Genomic DNA, 19,474 nt, shown 5'->3' with positions numbered 1-19,474 from the left:
TGTCATCCCCGCGAGAGTTTAACAGGTGTGATAATTCCAAATCCCCATGTTAATTTCCCATAGGAAAAATCGTCAGATACCGTAACTCCATATATGGGCAAAGATGGTAGCTTTTTTGTAGGCGAACTTCAGAGGTCTATTCGTTAGTGCCAGAGCCGCTCTGGTTAGTGCCACCTGACGTCACAGTAACTTTGCGCCGCCATCTTGCCGACCGATTCGAGTCGCTCACTAGGCGGCGCCAGAGCCATATAGATACTCTGTATCTATATGGCTCTGGGCGGCGCCATTCACTCATACATGGATATCCTAAATAATAGAGACTTTTCCCTTCGTTTGTTCCCTTCGTTTTACACGCAAACGGCGATTTCGCCTCTGAATACGATTCTTTCTAAACAAAACTCGGACAAAAGTGGCGATTTGGAAATTCATTTCGCGTTGTATTTAAACTGAGAAAAACGAAGAAAAAGTGTGACCACGGAGCCACGGAGTGACCACGGAGCCAGCGGCTCGAGGGAAATGATTAGCTGCTAACAAGTTCAACAGGTTAAGGTCACACCGTCATGTTAGCTATGTGTTGTGCAGTTGAGGAACCCTGAACTGGTATTTTATGCTAACGTTATACCAAAAGAAAGAAGAAAGAAGTAGCTGCCATTCGAAGAGATGTTTGGATAACCACGGTTCACACCCTGCAATGAACACTTTCGTGTCAGGTAAGCGAGCCTTCTCAACTTAGTAGCATCTAGCTGCTAGGGCTAACAACAACAAGAGACACGTTTGGACAACACTTACAAAACTTGATTGACTATATCAATCACAGGTCAATCACAGGTTCACACGTTTTGTAAACATCATGCATGATATAATATCTTATGCAATGCGTTTGTGTTGTGTTAGCTGCTAGTAGATGGTAGCTGGTATGGTATCTATTATTTTAACGTTAGCACATTGAAATTACAATCTTGCAATGTCTTATTCCATTTGATAGCCTACTAAAACCTATATTTCACATGAACACAAATGCTGAAGTCGGATTATTCTATTGTCATTTATGTAGTATCATCAACTTTGAAATTGTTACTGTTAATTAGCTTATAGCCCACTGTATCGTTGTTATTTGTATGGGCGTCTGCTAAATACCGTAACCATAACGTAATTAGGCTATTATGCTATCCCTATCTTTTACTGTCTGTGGCTAAACCCAGTAGTTAACTTCCTAATTTCTGTATCTGTGCCTTATTAAGACCTACATCGTAAATCCTCATATTATACATACTGTTATAGCTGAGCCTCGGATAATAGCCGTGGTCGTTTTGAACAAAGCCTGCCCCAAATAAAGGTCTGTGCTTTGCGCAGCCTCTACTTAAAAGACCCTGGCCATAATTTGAGGATTTATGTTAGGCTAGGTTCTAAGAGAAATATATTTACTCAGGTTGGACAATGTAATGTCTCACACATGTCGTGTTTTATTTTACTCTGCCCTGACTTTTTAGGAGCGACTGCTTTGGACTCCAGTTTTGTGCGCAGTCTTTTTGCACACACCTCGGCGAGGGAGAAGGACAAACAACATTCAGCCAATGAAGCACAAAATGCGTGACTTGCAACAATCTCACTGGCTGTTCAACCACCAATGTGGAGGAGCATGAAGAGGCTATACTTCTACTGACCATCACAGTGACCACAACTATGAAAAGACCTGGCATCGGAGATGTCAGCACTGGAGAGTGTGTGTGGCTCATGAGTTAAGGGCCAGGGATGAGGAACGGTCCTTGAATGAATACTTTTTTGCTCACTTTTTTGGAATATCTAAATTCACGGTCGTCATAGTGTTCATTAGCACATTAGATGTAATGTTTTTCAGATTCTCAGATCTAATCTTATGGCCACCTAAGAAACAGCAGTGAGATCACAACACATGATTGGTACAGTGTATCCCCAACACATCACATGATTGGCACGATGTATTCACATGTCATCTTTTGGATCTTTCAAACTGGATTGTGGATCCAAACATTGTAATGCTTGTTTGACACTGTCTTGACAGGTCTTAAATAAAATATGTTGAACCATGAGTTGAGTTCTCTAAATCTATTGGTGTAAAATATTTTTTAAATTAGTTAGTACTGTTTTGTAGTCATAGATGTTAAATGTTATTTTGGTGAACCTACAAACCTAACAGTGTTGCATAGTTTCTGCATAAGAGTAAGTTGTACTTTCAAAATCTGTCTTTATTTTCTTATTTGTGTGCTCAATGTCATCTTGTCAAGTGGTACATTTTACCTTATCAGGTGCTGAAAGGTCACTGAATCAGTTTTAATTTTATTATTTAAATGTTGCAGAAGACACTATTACAGATGGTGAAGTTACTCAAAGTAGTATGAAATTATGCCTGTGAATGAGTGTATTTGAACACTAGAGGTGTGTTGTGGTGGAATTCACCTCTGTTATAGTGTGACAGCTGTTGTTGCGGTAAGCTTGCTCCTGTCGTTAAAGGCAAATACCTAACTTGCTATTGTAGCAGGGTTGATTAAGTTTCCCTGGATTTCCCCTTATTCCCTGCATGTTCTGTACAATGTTGCATGGTGAAAAACTGTTTCATACCCCTCTGGGTACAGTAAATAGTAGGCTATTGGGTGTGTGTGGCTTGGGTGTGGAAGGAGTTGGTTCCCACGCTGCGGAGGACCCCTTACTGGTTTTCATGTAGCCCAGAGGGTGCTGTGACAGTCCTGAGGCAGAGGTATGGTGTCATCAAAATGCGATCTAGTAGAGTTGTAGTTTGTGCTGTTTCTGTAATGCAGTCCATCTACTTGTATTGTGCTCATTATATACACTGACTACGTTGTTTTTATATCTTGCCAATGTTAGTTGGTTAGAGTTAGCTAGTTTGCAGAGCGTGCGGTTGTGGCTGCTATCGGTGTGAATGAGATAGGCTATGTACAGAAATCGATGCGTCTTGCGTGATGCATGTCTGATTGCTATTTTTATATTTTGTGCTTCAGACAGAGCAATAAACAGCAAATTAAGGTTACACCGTGTTGCTTGGTTTTATGTAGCCTAATAAAACCTGCCTGTAGCCGGGTAGCCTGCTTCAGCAAAACCCAGTTTCGATTTTAAAAACGCAATTGCGTGAGAGGAAGAATGCCTCTTTGAGGCTATTTATTCAATTATATGTGGCACTAACATGAGCTTGCTAGCTGTTGGCCACTTGACTAACGTTACCTAGTCAGTAAACTACCACTAAAATCATGTTTTTATTATAGCCCATGCTGATGCATCGGTGCTGCAGTCTCCAGTTTCCTGTAGCCTACAGCCCCCGGTTTTGGTTGCCCGTCCCCGGGGAAAATACAGTAAAACTACCTAGCCCCCCCCCCCCCCCCCCCCCCCGTTTTTTGAAGACAAAATTTATATGTATTTCAATCGGATTGAGTCAACCTGAAAATGTCCCCGTTTTTATCCCACATTTTTGGGATTATCTTCCCGGTTATGGCGGTCCCGAACATCGTCACCTTATCTTAACATAGCCTAATTAACACCACTGTATGAGGGCTTAACTAGATAAATGTATGATATGGAAAGCCAATTGGAACAAACTTGGGGCAGACAATAAGGGATAAAGGAAAACTGGGGGTAACAAATAAAGATCGGAGCCTAAAATTGAACATTTCTCTAGATCTATCTGTCTTTCTCTTCCATTCAAACGGGCAGTGTGGGCAGTCATATTGGGCGAAATCGGTCGTAAATATGGCGGCGTTCTACTTGATAGTGACGTAGGTGGCACAAATGAATAGGGTCTGAGCGGGGGAATTAACATGCAACCCATGTGGCAACACATCGTCAGTTAATTAATGAGGGCAGCAGGTACAGGCAAATGATTACCCACTGGGCTAATAAGATTCAGATTTCGATAGGAGAAAGTAACATCAAAGTCACATAACACCTAGGGATTATAAATAGAGAAATATGGATTATTTGCAATGGGTTGTAAACTGTAACATGCGGCATACATCTTAATGTGTGTGTGTTGTGTGAGTGTGTATAACATACACATCTTACACAATCGGCACTGCGAGATAATGCAAAGACTGCAAAAAGCTGCAGAGAGGTCTCTCAATTCTTCATTACATTTTGGTCACATCCTGTACTAGAATCTTTCTTTGCTCTCTCTCTCTCTCTCTCTCTCTCTCTCTCTCTCTCTCTCTCTCTCTCTCGTTCTCTGTACTATCCCATCTATCTGTATCTCAGTCTGTGTATCTCCCTTTCTCTCTCTCACTCTCTGTCTCTTACACATGTAAACACATAAACAGTAACACAAAACCACAAAACACAAACATTCGTGATACATAATACAGGGTCAAACCCATTTTACAGAAACAACTTGAGATTGCAAAATGGACGCCCAGTCCTCGAGTTTGCTGTACAGCCTGGTGTAACATTACATGTCAGTATAAAAACAACAAAAGCTTCTTTTCTGTCGGAGAGAAGAAAAAAATATGCGTAGTGTGTTGAGTCAAAGTAACAAACTGAACTTAGTGTTGTTTCAGCTTTTGCCCCCCAGTTGTCTTGTTATCAAGTGAAACCACAAGCAGATGGCTGCTACTTTCTTAATGCTCTCTCCCTAAAACACTTCAAAGGGAACAGACGAGATGAGTGGTTACATTTGGAGCACACACGCAAGAGTGCTCGCACTCGCACACACACACACACACACACACACACACACACACACACACACACACACACAGATGGCTCTCTGGCACAGTTTCCAGGCAACTTCCTCATAGAAACTGCTCTCAGACAGGAGAGAGTGTCCAAGAGAGAGCGCGCACTGGTCATTGAGGTCGCAGGTCACCCGACAGGAAAAGGGTCCTTGTAGTGACGCAAATGAGGGCTGACACACGCCTCCCAATGTTTATACGTCGGCCCTGACTGACCAGGTGTGGTTGCCACGGCAATGGATGGACCCTTTCCTGTTCCTGCTGGCCCTCAAAACAGGAAGTGCCCTTTCACTTTGTTGAAGAAGACAAATTAAAAGCGGCCCCCGAATGTTTGTTTACAGACCTGCATGCCATAAAAACTTCAAGATCACAGGGGGATATCCTGAAAGGACGTCCTCCTTATCATGCAGAATTTTCTTTTCAACTAAAATTAGGAGCAGGACTCATCATTACACACCATCTTTCAGTCTCTAGTTTTTCAAGGCAGACAAATGTTCTCTCCCCTGACAACCTCAGGGCCCTCACATACAGAGACAAACACACATACACACACACACACACACACACACACACACACACACACACACACACACACACACACACACACACACACACAGACACACACGCGCACACACACAGACACACAAAGAGTCAAGTAGTTCAGGTATTGCACAAGACTGAATGAATGAACTTCAGAAAGACCCACAGGCCACCCGAACGAACATACACAGAAAACTGGACCGCTGCCAAAAAAACTCTCCGCCGTCTGACTCTGAATCTGACAACCGATCTGCTGCGCTGCACTGACCCCCCAGAGCTGCCTGACCCAGACCGGCCACGGCGCTGCAATCAGGGCCCGGCCCAGAACGCTGACGGCCCGCTGATAAGGGGTCAGTCTGGGGCACCAGCGCGATCTCAAGAGTCACCCTCCCCTGGCAGACACACTGACCCAGCACCAGCGCTGCTGCATCAACAGTGGCCTGAATGGAAGAGAGACCTATAGGGGGATTGACTGGACAATCCGATTACGGGACGGCTGGTGAAACTTGATCACTGGCGTGTCGCTAGTGAGTACTCATGGTTGTTCTTTTGATAATTTGATTAGGATTTGAATAATGCATCTTTTGCGATTAATTAGCTAAATTAACCCAATTGTACTCAATGTACCAGGGAGGGTTATCTGGACGCAGACCACAACACTCACTGTCCTGACCTGAACTGACACGCAACTGTGACCAGCTGACCAGGAGAGAGGGACAGAGGATTTCCGAAACCGCATCACATCTGTACATAGCACTACACCCAATGACAGATGCCCTGAAGCCTCAAACGAAAGAACACCACAAAGACACCGGTGCCAAGAACATAAAGTGCAGCAGCCATTGAACATCCGCTGTTATTGCATTAAATGCACACCTCCCCATCCTCTTCCTCACACACAGCATCCGCTGTTATGGCATTAAATGCACACCTCCCCATCCTCTTCCTCACACACAGCATCCCACCTCCCCATCCTCTTCCTCACACACAGTCTCCCACCTGCTCAGCCTCTGCTTCCCACTGCGCTCCGTTAAGCTCTCAACACCCCAGCGGTCAGCAGCGGAGAGCCGTGTCCCTCCTGTCCAGGCCGTGACAGACGAGTACACAGTGTAGTGGGCTAAACGCACAGACACACCCCGTCAACCGCGTGATTGCGCCATATCACTCAGTGCCGAAGGAAGCAGACTCCCTAGGTTAGCAGAACTGTGGGGGAGAACATCACTGTATTATTTCCCTTTGGCCTGTGCCGTGTGTAGGCAGGGCACACAAAAAAAAGAAACAAATCTGGACAATGGTGCTTGGGTGGCGCACAGTCAGCTGTATCAAACCACTGCAGGAAAAAAGAAAATAAAATATACAGTATGCAATGTAATCATTTCAATATACAATCTCTCCTAAATAAACAAATACATTCCATACATAATTAGCCCCCCAAAACACAGGCGCTGTCTGCACGCACACTCTCTCACATACATACACACACACACACACACACACACACACACACATACTGGGACTGATGCCCACTGCCTAGGGGGTCTCAAGCACAGGTCTGAAGTCTGATCCATGTCCATTTTCCTTTGCTTCCATAGCAACAGAAACAAAACAAATCACGTTCCTTTGTCTGTCCTGTTGCCGAGTTACCAGGTCTGCCAGACCCGTCGCGCTGATTGTATGGCTACATGCACCATTTCAGCCCGACGACAGAATCAAAATGATCCCGGGGAGATCTCAAGGGCATTGCCTGAGCCAGGTGCCTCACTCCCTCTCAATTGCCACCCGGGGAATACCAGGGCAAATGAGCTGCTCTCCCCAGCAGAGAAACCTAACCCAGTCTACTCAATTAAGCCCACAGGCAGGGGGGAGCGAGGGGGGAGCACGCTGCTGGAGACAGGCGACATCTGTCTCACACATACGGCTTTGGAGTAATGGCCCTGCTATACAACCCTGCTTCAGTGAATGCTAAGAAGCTAACATTACCATACAGTGCTACATTGTGTCCTATCATACGGTTGATGCAACTTTATCGTATGGCATTGTTTTATATAGCACAATATGGTCCGGATGATCCACTGTCTGCTGCCTACATCACTGTGTAGTTTAGCTTTCTCCAGTGGCTAACACACCTACACAGACTCATCAGCTGGGCCTAACAATGTAAACAGGAAATATTTGAAGAGATGCCTCAAACATACAGTGCAATGGTTATTTATACCACTGGTATGGTATACCTATCCTGCCATAGGTAAGCCTATATTGTGTGCTCCCAGATTGGAGGTGTGCATGAGTGAGTGTGCTGATGAGAAGCGGGTGCAGTGATGAGGGGAAATGAACAGAGCAGGAAGGAGGCGCGGGGCGTCATGGCTGACAGATCTAATGTGTGTCTGCTGAGGGGCCGTAATGAATGTCTGCAGAAAACAATCAATCCCCATGTGCTAATGAGCCTGCAGTCCGATTAGAAGTGGGCATGTGTGTGGTTGTGTGTGTGTGTGTGTGTGTGTGTGTGTGTGTCTGTCTGTCCGTGTGACAGTCTGTCTGTCTGTGTGTGACAGACACACACTGGGAGCAAAGGTTTAACTGCATATGCTTAACATGGCTGATGAAATCAAGGGCTGTGTAACACAAGAGGGCATTTCAGATGGAACTTGAGTCTGAAAAAAGTGCCTATGTGACCAGAAACACTCATGAGTGTGATTTCTTTGAATGTGTGCTGAACGTGTGATTCAGTCATTCAGACAGCTTTCGTCAGCTCCAAAACCTGATGACAGCCAGAAGAATGGCTTCCCAAGAAATGGTCACAAGGTTGTGAATGTGTCCCTGAATCATTTCATTCTTTCATAAAACACAAACACACACACACACACACACACACACACACACACACAGACAAAGCTAGAATTACAATATGGCTACGCAAAGCTCACATGGCCAAGACTAATTACAATACAGTATCCACAAGAAAAGGTTTGTGCCCCACATGAATGCATAATGTTTCCTCTGTGACACACCACAGACCACAGGGCGTCCACGCCCTCTCTGACGTCCAAGATACGGGCCGAGGAAGAAGAGGGGGATCTTTGAGCGCGGCAATAAGCGCAGGAGCGGGCCACTCAATAAACCTATTGTCCCTCGGGCCATGTCCCAGGAGGTGGCCTTTTGCTGGTCGCTGCACTGCCAGAGGAGTAGGGGTAGGCAAGCCATTGACTGCTTTTGAGTGACATTTTGGGTCTGGCGGACAGACCGCGGGGCGGGTTCTGAGTCAGGCCCCCCCTTGAGTCACGCTATTCAAAGGACATTATTTAGAGCGGGGGGGGCTAGGAGCAGCCGCGACGGCCATTGTGGAGCATCGCTCGCCTCGCGTTCTATTACTGGAACACGGCGGAGCTGGAGCTCTGCTCCTCTGTAATTACCGGTATGGACTGGATGACTGGCGCGGACGCTTTCATCCACTCGCCGCGCACTCATCGAACAAATAAGATGGGAGATGAGGTCATCTCAAGCCCTTGCTCTCGGTCAGGACTCTGTCTTTGCCCATATTGACTCAGAAACTATAAAAAGGAACCATTTGCATTGCACTCATTATAATCACTTCTAACATTGTACTTGCTCTAACGTTGTAATGAGTTTTTAGTTGAATGCAGAGGAGTCTATATAGAAATCAAGAGGGATGTTATTGTGAAATCACGCCATTAGCAAGACAAACAGTGCCTGAAAGAAATGCCAGATATAAACACCGAAACTGACGAGACATGTCCACCCCCTTGACTCTGAACTGTAGGACACGTCCCATACTGGGGACAAAACAGACCCGATGCACTTCATCAGGACTTAAGCACTAACAAAAACACCAGGACAACTGAGCTGTTACAGCTGTGGGGGCGAGCAGCTTGTAATTCTGTCGTAAAGCACTGACGCCTCGTTGCACAATGGCTGGACCCCCGACAGAAGTGGGGAGAGAAAGGCTTTGACCAAAAGAGTGTGTGCGCGCGTGTGTGTGTGTGTGGGTGGATGTGTGGGTGGGTGAGAGAGAAAGAGAGATTGAGAGAAAGAGAAAGAGAGAGAGAGAGAGAGAGAGAGAGAGCATTAACCAGCTGCCACTTCATCTGAGCCGTCTCCGCCTCATTAACGTGGGTGACAGAGACCCCTGCTGGACATTCGGGGGCATGACCAGGTGTCGGGAGCTAATCCATTGTTCCAGCACTGTAATCCGAAGCATATTATTTTCCATGTGCGGACCTGCTCTGCTGATGCACAAGCTGGTCAGGGGCCCAAGCGAAAGCTACTGGCATGAGGGACAGACGGTAACACTAAAGTTAAAGGGACGTTTGTTGGCAGTAATCGATACAGAACGGCAGACACAGCACGCTTGGAAAGCAGAGCTGGCAAATGAGAGGATTATTACATCAAAAAAAAATCATCTGACACTTGGCAGTGAAACAGTATCTAAGACGGTCTCTGTCTGTGTGTGTGTGTGTGTGTGTATGTGTGTGTGTGTGTGTGTGTGTGTGTGTGTGTGTGTGTGTGCGCACGCACATGTGTGTGTGCACTCCAGCGGAATGTGCAGAGACTGTCTGGCCACCAGGTCGGACTGTACCCTGAGGCGAGGCTCCGGTTCGGAGCGGCCGAGCCCAGCAGGTGTGCGCTCCAGCCCAGGCCGGCCCGCCAGAGGCCTGTGGGGGGGAGGGGGTGGGGGTACTGGGGTTGGGTCAGAGAGAGGTCCCCCCTCTTTCCCACACTGGCCCGGTCGGCTGGGCCTGGTGCCAGGCGGGGGCTTAGCTCCAGCGGGCTGGCTGTCTGGCCCGTGTACATAGCAACCGGAGGGTGAGGGGCCAAACTGGGGGACCGGGACGTGGGGAGGGAGAGCGAGAGCGAGAGCTCCGGTTTAAAAGCCCCGTACCCTCTCACAACAGACACAGAACTGGGAGCAGGTCAGTGAAGGTCCAGATCGGAGAAGATAAATAGATACAGGGAGCTGTCTTGCCCCGTTGGGCCGCATGGATGTAGTGCATCACATACTCAGAGCACAACGTCCCAGACACACAGACACATGGTAGTGCATCAACTCCCACACACACACCAGAAAACCTCCTTAAAGTTCCTTTAAAAAATGCCTTTAGCAGCTGAGTAGCCTCACTCCCATGGGCAAACTTCCCAAGATGCACTTGGGCCGAGCAGCAGACAGTCCCCTGACAGCCAGGTCACCGCCATTTCCTGTCTCCTGTTACATCCCCAAATGTGCTCCGATATGATTTTCGCAACGCACCGTATACATGAGGCCGGCTAATCCTCTATAGGAGATGGAGGGATGCGTCTCCAAAGACAGGTCGGCATTCCGGGGGCAAGACAAATGGCCAAACTGATTAGAAGACAAAAGGCGCACGACAACCACTGGGCCGCTCTCCAGCAGACGGACCCCGAGCCAAGAACGCCGAGTGAGAAGAGCGAAGAACAAAAAGGGCACGTCGAGCCCACTTGCACACGCCTGCTGGAAGAAATCACCTTCACTGAGCAGAACACGCGGCCTGACAACGCGGCACGGAGATGGATCGCGCACGGCCATGCCCGAGAGGCCCAGATTACTCAGGTGAGGGGGAACTTTGCATGGAAGCGCGGGCCAATGTCTATCGATCGCAGCCGGATGCTTTCCAGCGCCAGCCGGCCAGCCAGCGCACACCACACCACACCGCGCCGCGCCGCGCATCTCCCCCTTATCTATAATTCATCAGGGCTGGACGGTGCCCAGAGTGACTTTACACGTCCGCGTCTTAACCTCCTGCTCCCAGGGAGGCGGGTGGAGGTGTGGGGGTGTGGAGGTGGTGATGACGAGGGGAGGTAATGCTGGAGCCAGGGCTGCTGCCGGAGCTCCTTTCCCGGGCAAGGCAGCGGCACGCAGACCGAGGCCAGGCCCCTAAGGCCAGACTTTAAAGGTCTGTAAAGGTTTATGGCCCAGCCACAGTCACAGCTATTACTGTGTAATACACCCGCTAAGATATGAGGACGTAAACACACTGGCGCACACACGCACACACGTGGGCACATGAACATGTGAGCACAAACACACACACACACACACAGATACAAACACACACAAACTGAAATACCCATACACACTTAGTCGTACAGTAGGCTACCGTGGAGAAGTAAGAGGACTGCTTAACAGCTAGACCAAAGGCAGGATAACGCCATGCAGCCGTACAGTAGGGCATCTCCCATCACTCCCTGGGCCAAATTGCAGCGAGTTACCATGCAGAAAAGCATCGGAGGATCTTAGAGGTAATATCAGCGATGTATAATGCATCGAGGTGTATAAATAAGTTATTAAGACGTCCTTGTCTGGGGAAAACAAGGAGTAAGTGAGTTCAGTGGGTCCAAGGCACTGGCATGTGCTGGGATCTTTAGAGAAAGAGGAAATGGAATGAGAACCAGATGGGAAATAAACAATGCAAGGTGGAGGGGACCGCGTTGGTGGTGAGCAGCAAGGTTAGGTCTGGAGAACTGAAGGGTTCAGATGCAAAAACCTCTAAATCCACTTTTCTTTTAAATGAGCATTTTGTATCAGGCTCCTATAGGGTTTCGCCTACAAATCAATATTTCAGACCAGGAAGAGAATGGTATTTAGTGAGTTTTTAAGCTAAATTATTGAAGTAACTTACACTATACTGTATGTGAAGAGCATTCACTCACCATTGTTATCTCATTTTTGACAAAAGTGGATTTAGAGGCTTTTGCATCTGAACTACTTGCTACAACACTAACAGACATAAAAATAGAACACATGCAGAGACATTCTTACAGAGGACACACATTAGTACAGCCACACTCACACTTAGATGTTTAACAGATTATGCATATGATCTAAACTTCGGAAGTCTTTTTTTTCATCCATTACAACCCAACAGATGTGTCCAAGGTTTACAGAAGCAGAACATAGCTTTTCAGGGTTGACGCTCACTTTCATCCAGTGCTTCTAATAAATAATAATAATACATTGTATTTATATTGCGCTTTACATCAAATCAATGATCTCAAAGTGCTACAATGCATACACACGCACACAAAAAAGGATAAAAGTAACACCATAGAGGAATTTAAAACTAGCCTATAAAATTAAGCTAAAACCAGCATATCAAAACAGATAAAAGTAAAAGTTTGAATAGGAGCTCTTTCAGTGACAGAAACAAAACTAGTCGACCATCTTTGTCCAAGACACAGTGAACATCTGATTTCTTAAGCACAGACATCCTTAATGTACCCCACCCCACATTACAGCTTACAGTACATGACAGAAGTTCTGGCCCTGGTCTGATGGGGGTGTTTCTGTGCCACACAGGGAGCCTGATCCAGGAAGTGAAATACCAGAGAGATGAAGACATCTATGATCAAGCCACTGCAATCAGGGTTCACAAAGAATGCTAACACAGATGGTTAAAATATCTTACACTCTCCTCAGCACGCACACACACACACACACACACACACACACACACACACACACACACACACACACACACACACACACACACACACACACACACACACACACACACACACACACACACACACACACACACACACACACACACACACACACACAGAGAAACGCACACATCAGCGTCTGTCCAACCCCAGCCTAAACATGCATGGTGGGCCTATGAATTTAGAAGCACAGGGGGGCAAGCCATGAGACAGCTCTGGAACTGCAGGGACAACAAACACACACACACACACAGAGACACACACATACGTTTGCCCAAATATGCATGTACCTACACCCGCATACAGAACCGAACCACGCACAAATATATTGCACAGGCCAAATACCTCCCATACCTTTCCCTTCAACTTAAAGGTAATCTAAGCGATGTTACGTGGTTTCTAAGCTAAAATATTTTTTGTCATGAACAGCAAACATCATCTCACCATCCACTAGCTGCCTGTACTCTGAATACACTGTAAAAAATGTGGTCTCTGTAAACAGCCCGGGCTCCAAAAAGAGACATATTACTGTAACAGCCTGGTGCAGCCTGGACCAGGAAACATAACAAACTTTTCCAGCCATTCACTGGCGAGATGTGCATTCAGGAGAGTTTCAATTGCACAGGAGGGAATGGTGAGCTAGTTCTCTGTTTTGTTTGAATGTCAACAGAAGTGTCGTTACCCAACATCGCTTAGAGCACCTTTAATAACTGAGAGACCATTATGGCATTCAAAACAACCATAAAACTGAAAGCATGGATGACACTGCCAAAGCATTAATAGCAATACAGGATGAACAACAACAGAAAACTGTTATCACACTAGGCAGGATGCTCTCCAGGGGAAGGTAGCTCTCGCTCCAAGTGACAAGACATGGTCTTCCTGTAAATGAGGCAGTGGGTGGTGCGATTTGAGAGGAATCACCATCCTGTCATCCTGTCAGTGATGGGTGACTATCCTCACCCTTCCCGTGGCAATGACCGATCCTGCCTACATGTCATCCTCTAAGCACCTCCTAGAACACAGCCTTGAAAACAAGATGTACGGCTGTGGCACGGCTCAACTCAAAAAGAGGAAAACAGATTCAGTAAGCATGAAGTTGAATTTTGAGGGTGGATGAACCCCTTGGACCAGAGTTCAATGAAGAGACCTTTGAGTCTGAACTATTTTTAGTTCTGAACTGGTGAATGAAGTCAAGGGTCATGGTCCTAAAGCTATTGGTATTGGGGTGGAGAAAAAATACTGAGTATATGTGTACGTTTTACACTGTGGTCTTTCCAAGTGCTTCCAACTTTTGGGCCTCTTCCTCTCCCACAGTTTCTCACCTCTTGTCAGAACGAATTCACAGTGTCGGTGAGCGCATTATATTGGAACGGATGAGTCCCGTGATGCGTCCGATTCCCTCCGTGCGCTGCCCAGGTTCCGCGTGCCATAACAGCTCCACAAAAGCCATGGCCTCGTGCCAGCCCCGTAATCGCTTTTGTAAAGACCATACAATGATGATTCTCAGCCTAGAGTGATTGTTTGAATAGGGAATTGTTATGGTAATTTATTTTAATCAGTTCTAGCAACTGCACCCAAGCACGACGTTGTTTGTCCAAACTCGTTTGATTGTTGTTTTGTTCTAATCGTGAGAAAAAAAACAACACACTCCAATCTGCAAATTTGGATTTGGATTTGGAAACACTCGCGTAAAAACACTGCGCATGCGACGAGAGTGGCTAAAGGAATTCTAATAAATAACTTCTGGAGTTACAACAGCAGACACATTACCAGACAAACATTATCCACGTACCTGAGTATCGAGCATCATCATCATCATCTAGGATTCATAGCCTCTTCCTCGTCTTTTTCCTGACAAATCTTGATGCAATCTGGAGCTCTTTTACGATCCCTCTCTCCACATTTTGAGCGAAACAGCAGAAACCCCACAGACTGTGGACTTGGAACGTGTCGAATTCCTGTTAACTGTCGCGTATCTGAACCAGACTTTGTCCAAAAGAATTCATCGGAGGACCGATATTGTCTTCGGCTTGTCATCAATCCCTGAGCTGTCAGATGCGACTTCGTGCAAACGTGGACGGCGATTATGGATTTAACAAACAAATGAAGTGCCCTTGTGGATGTAGACTAGTAAAACACCACCCACAGTTTCATATGATGTCAAAAGCAATAGGCATGGTCTTCCTTTACGCCGGTGATGGACCAGCAACAGCTAGGTAGCTGGTGCCCCAGCATTTGACAGACAATTAACTGTAACCGTCGTGATTAAAGGGACGGAGCACAAACAAACGCGTACACAATTCAGCTGGGATTTTTCCTGGATAGGACTGTTGTATCCTCTGGGTCCAGTTCCACGAGACCTCAAATACGCTACAATTTTCTTTCTTTTTTTTGTCCAGAGATGCTCCTGTTCAATGCAATCCGAACACTACATCACACGGTCTGTGGGGAGGCCATATTCATCGGCTGCTTATGTTCCTGTGTAGGCCAGTCAGGTGTGATGGCTCTGTGCTAGGCTACAGATGACAGAAATCCGGTATTTTCGGTGTGCTGCTGGATGCCGCACGAAACGAATAGCTTATTCCACTGTTTTAAAAAACCCGAATGAGGTCCTGTAGCTGTAAATCACGTTACAAACAAACAAGGACATTCATCTTATGCCATTTCAGCAATTATGATCAAAACAGAGGGAATCAGTGAAATTATTCTAACAAATAAAGGTGCGTTCAATTAAAAATCAACTGCTCTGCACTTGGATAGATAAAATCAGGTCATTGTTCTTGCAAGGTATTCCATTATCCTATAGGATTCTCTATACTGCTACAAGAGCCACGATAGATATAGGATCATGATTTCTGGGTCATCTTTTTCCAGTTCCAATTTCCAGATTGTAGATCGGTGACAAACATTAAGTGAGATGTGACTTGTATGCTGAAATTGTCATCGTCCTTTCATCTTTCTGCCAAAATGTGATTAATATCCTTGAATATTTCCGAATGGTTCCATTTCCAAAAGCTTAAATCTCGTATTTATCTCAGCAGTCCATCCCTCAACATCCTCCCGTGACAAAATGGACGGCCTACGATGTCTTGTTTTTAATATGTATTCATCTGTGAACAGCCTGTCCTTTAGTGATCCCTTCCAAATCTCTCTCTCCTCAAACCTCTGAGGTTCGACCGCTCCGTGAAGGGAAATAGTCTACCAAAGATGAGCAAAACAAAGATCCCTTTAAATCGCCGTTGTAGCCTGCGCTGAGGTTCAGTGTAGAATGTGAAAATGCATAGCGCACGTCAATTCAACGAGATCCACCGGACGAATCCACATCACTCGTTGTCTTGTAGGCTAGTAGGCTATAAAACTGGAGCATTAGAGCTTGCGGCATAAATCGTGGACACCTCCTTCGGTGGATGTGGGATGACATCCAAAAGGGAGCAGCATATAAAGGACCCTTTTCGGATAGCCTAGGTCTCTGGCGTTTCGCGTAGCTCCCCAGCCCGATCACGGCCAGGACAACAATCCACCGTTCTCCGCCAAGTGGTTCTCAAGGAGATGGGGAGTGTAGCCTAGGCTTCGGCAGTATAGGCAGACCGCACGATGCGCTGCGCCCGAATTATGCATGCGCAGCCACAGAGAGCAGATTTGACCTCAATTTGAAATTGCTACGTTACAGACATAAATAGAAGCTTTACTGGGCTGAGCCTGCAGTCTCTCCACGAGTGAAGAATTAAAAATAAATACTGGACCCATTAATCAATCGCTAAGCATAGACTAAAACAGAGAGTATTGCTATGGTGATGTGGTTTTTATTTGATGCCGCTTTTCCCAATCCCGCTACTGTTGGGTCGCTGGTGAATTAACCTCAACCTTACAGAGTAGCCTAGGCTACCACGCCCTGGGATAGCCTAGTCTAAACTCTGGGTTTTTTTGTTTTTGTTTTTGTTTTGTTTTTCAAATTGACACCCAGATAACCCTTTGGCCTGTTTGGAAACACCAGGCGTGATCAATACGCACGATACAGTGTTTATAATGGTGCAGCACCTAAAGCATTTTTATGTACTTGACACACAGGCTAATGCAAAATGACGGAAATGTAGGCTATGTGGGGTTATAGGCCTGGTGGTACTGATATTGTATGTTTCACGCGCGCGATACCTGAGCGGCTCGCGGGAGTTCCCGCGCTGTGCCCAAGGGAGAGACTGCAGCTGTGCTGCACGTGAGGAGTTCCTGTTGCCGCAGACGCGACAAAATCAGAATGACATGGATGTCCTGAAGCCATCACATTGAAAGAGATGAAGCTGTTAGGCTCCTTTAGAAAGTCATTTCGTCGCAAAAGGTCCTCACAATAATAAATATGTAACTAGAAAATACAGACGTTATTCTCCTCGTCATTAAGATTATCATAAGAAGTAAAAAGGTCACTGTTGCAAATGGAGGATGGGTTGCCATGGAAACAAGGAGGACTCAGACATCCCAAGGATTTGACCCAGTGACTGTGCCTACTGTACTGCAGCAGTGGGAGAGAGGAGCTGAAGGTAAAGATGGATGGGATAAAAATATGCTGAGACCTGAAACAGGCACAGTCAGTCTCTATTTCACCCACTCTGCCTAAGCCCCCTCTCTCACCCCTACACAGAGAGAGAGAGAGAGAGAGAGAGAGAGAGAGAGAGAGAGAGAGAGAGAGAGAGAGAGAGAGAGAGAGAGAGAGAGAGAGAGAGAGAGAGAGAGAGAGAGAGAGAGCACCCATGGAATGAAAATGAGGTATTTTGTTATCTTTTCCCTTGCCACAAGGAGTACGGCTATGATTTCTGAGAAAATGAACTTTAAATAATCATACCTGACTGTAATCATTGTTGAAGTATTTATTGTGCATTTGCAAACACTGTAAAAACATGTATATAACTCCAATGCTAAGACCTATGGATATTTATACAAAAATGTATACACATGCAAAATAAGAAATTTGATAGATTTACATACAGACATACACACAGCTCACACACACTTTCAAACACTCAAACATCCACGCATACAGAGAGCCACCCAAACGGAATAGGTCCAAAATGAGTTTGGAACAAAACTACAAGTCAGGATACATTAAAAAGAAACACACTGCTTAGATGCTGCAAGAGCTACATTAGACACCTTCAACTATCCAACAGAGCCTCAGGCACAAGGCTTAAATACATAGCAGTTTAAAAAATGAGTTTATAGTAGTGATCACATCATAAAAAGACAGTAAAAATCAGCATTACACAATCCCCTAAAACTACAGTCACCTCAAACCAAGTGGAAGATGACAGAGATAGGCAAATAATAGTAAAGATTAATAAATCTTTTTTGAAATGAACACCCATCTTGTTGCCACCTAGCCAGAGTACAAAAGTGTCTTTTCTTCCATGTTAGTTTAAAAAACTAATTCCCCTCATTGAGCTGTAGTGCTGTATCCAAATCCGCTGCCCCTTGGCTTCTGTCCATCCCCGTCCCCATCCCCCCTCCGAGCAGGAGGAAAGTCTCACGGTCTGTCCTCAGATGATGCTCGGTTAGCTTGCCCTCGTCCTCAGAGGCGAGCGCTGTCCCTTTAACGCGGCACTGCTGGGAACCACCGCGCCACCCCACTCCAACAGCTCCAATGTCAATTTTAAATGTGATCTCATTCCCTCACCCTCCCTCATTCCCTCACTCCGTTCGCTCACTATTCCTTTCCCCTCACGCCCTTCCCCCCATCCCTTCTTCTTCTTCTCCTCTTTCCGTTTCTTTCTCTCTGAACTTCCATGTCCATCTCTGTGACAAAACTGAGGCCTAAACTGGCTGGCCGTGTTAACTGGTTAGTTAAAAGCTATTATTTACACAGCAAGGCAAGACGTGCAAAATAAAAACTGCGTATACAAAATAACCACATTTGATGGGCAGGCTCAGATTTCTCAGTAAGAAAACAGTGTGGATTTGGCCCAACAAAGATGTTGATCAAAGACCCGGAGATTTACCTTTCTTCACTGATGCTCCCAAAGACAACACTCAGGAAGACGATCTTGGTCACAAACCCTCGTGATCCACCAAACTAACCAACAGCAGGCACTGACTCACTGGCTTTGCATCAGAGACGTCAGCCTTCCACTGCAGATTAAATCATGTTATTGTGCCCACACCAGAAACGTCAGCCTCAACTGCAGATTAAATCATGTTATTGTGCCCACATCTGCCCTGCTCACCAACTCCACCCAATGAACAAAATCCTCACAGCCACTCTGACCACGCTTGCCTTCTCCGTGACCCGGGCCGGGCACCAACAAATGCCAGCTTCACCCTCAGTCTGCTTTCCCTTAAAAATCACCCCCAGCTATCCCCACCCGGAGGCCTGCCCAAGCACCTCTAGAACCACAGGGCCACATGTTCCGTTTCCCTGCGCTGCAGAGCAGTATAGCCAAAACACATGGCTCCCCAACATGTGTTAACCATCAGGGCTGGAGGGAGCCCTGTGGTCTTACGCAACGAGCCTGAGGAGGTGGAGAAGAACAAACAGTGCGCTAGCACATGTCTGGTAGGAGAACAGGGAGGGAGAGGGGAGAACAGGAAGAGGAAGAAAGTGAGGAAGGGACTGGACAGAAAGAATTTGTATCTTTTAATGAACACAATGATGATCCAGTGAGAGAGACAAACAGAGAGAAAGAGAGACGGACAGAGAGAGAGGGGTTGGGGCTAGGAAGACAGTTGAGAGATGCATTGTGACCTTGGCATTCACGTTA

General features: G+C 46.3%; 1 protein-coding gene across 1 annotated transcript in view; it reads right to left on the bottom strand.

Moving 5' to 3' along the window:
• LOC134100540 (ral guanine nucleotide dissociation stimulator) overlaps positions 1-16,048 on the bottom strand; it is a 71,066-nt gene extending 55,018 nt beyond the window's left edge. Inside the window, exon 1 of the mRNA XM_062553779.1 lies at positions 14,524-16,048. Within this exon, the coding sequence (XP_062409763.1) occupies positions 14,524-14,550 (27 nt within the window). The 5' untranslated portion in view covers positions 14,551-16,048. The remainder of the gene's footprint in view (positions 1-14,523) is intronic.
• Positions 16,049-19,474: the final 3,426 nt, after the last annotated feature.

The sequence above is a fragment of the Sardina pilchardus genome, chromosome 14 (genome assembly GCF_963854185.1).
Source record: "Sardina pilchardus chromosome 14, fSarPil1.1, whole genome shotgun sequence".
Classification (NCBI taxonomy): domain Eukaryota; kingdom Metazoa; phylum Chordata; class Actinopteri; order Clupeiformes; family Clupeidae; genus Sardina; species Sardina pilchardus.
The sequence above is the reverse complement of the archived record's forward strand: the minus strand, read 5'-3'. Positions and strand labels throughout refer to the sequence as shown.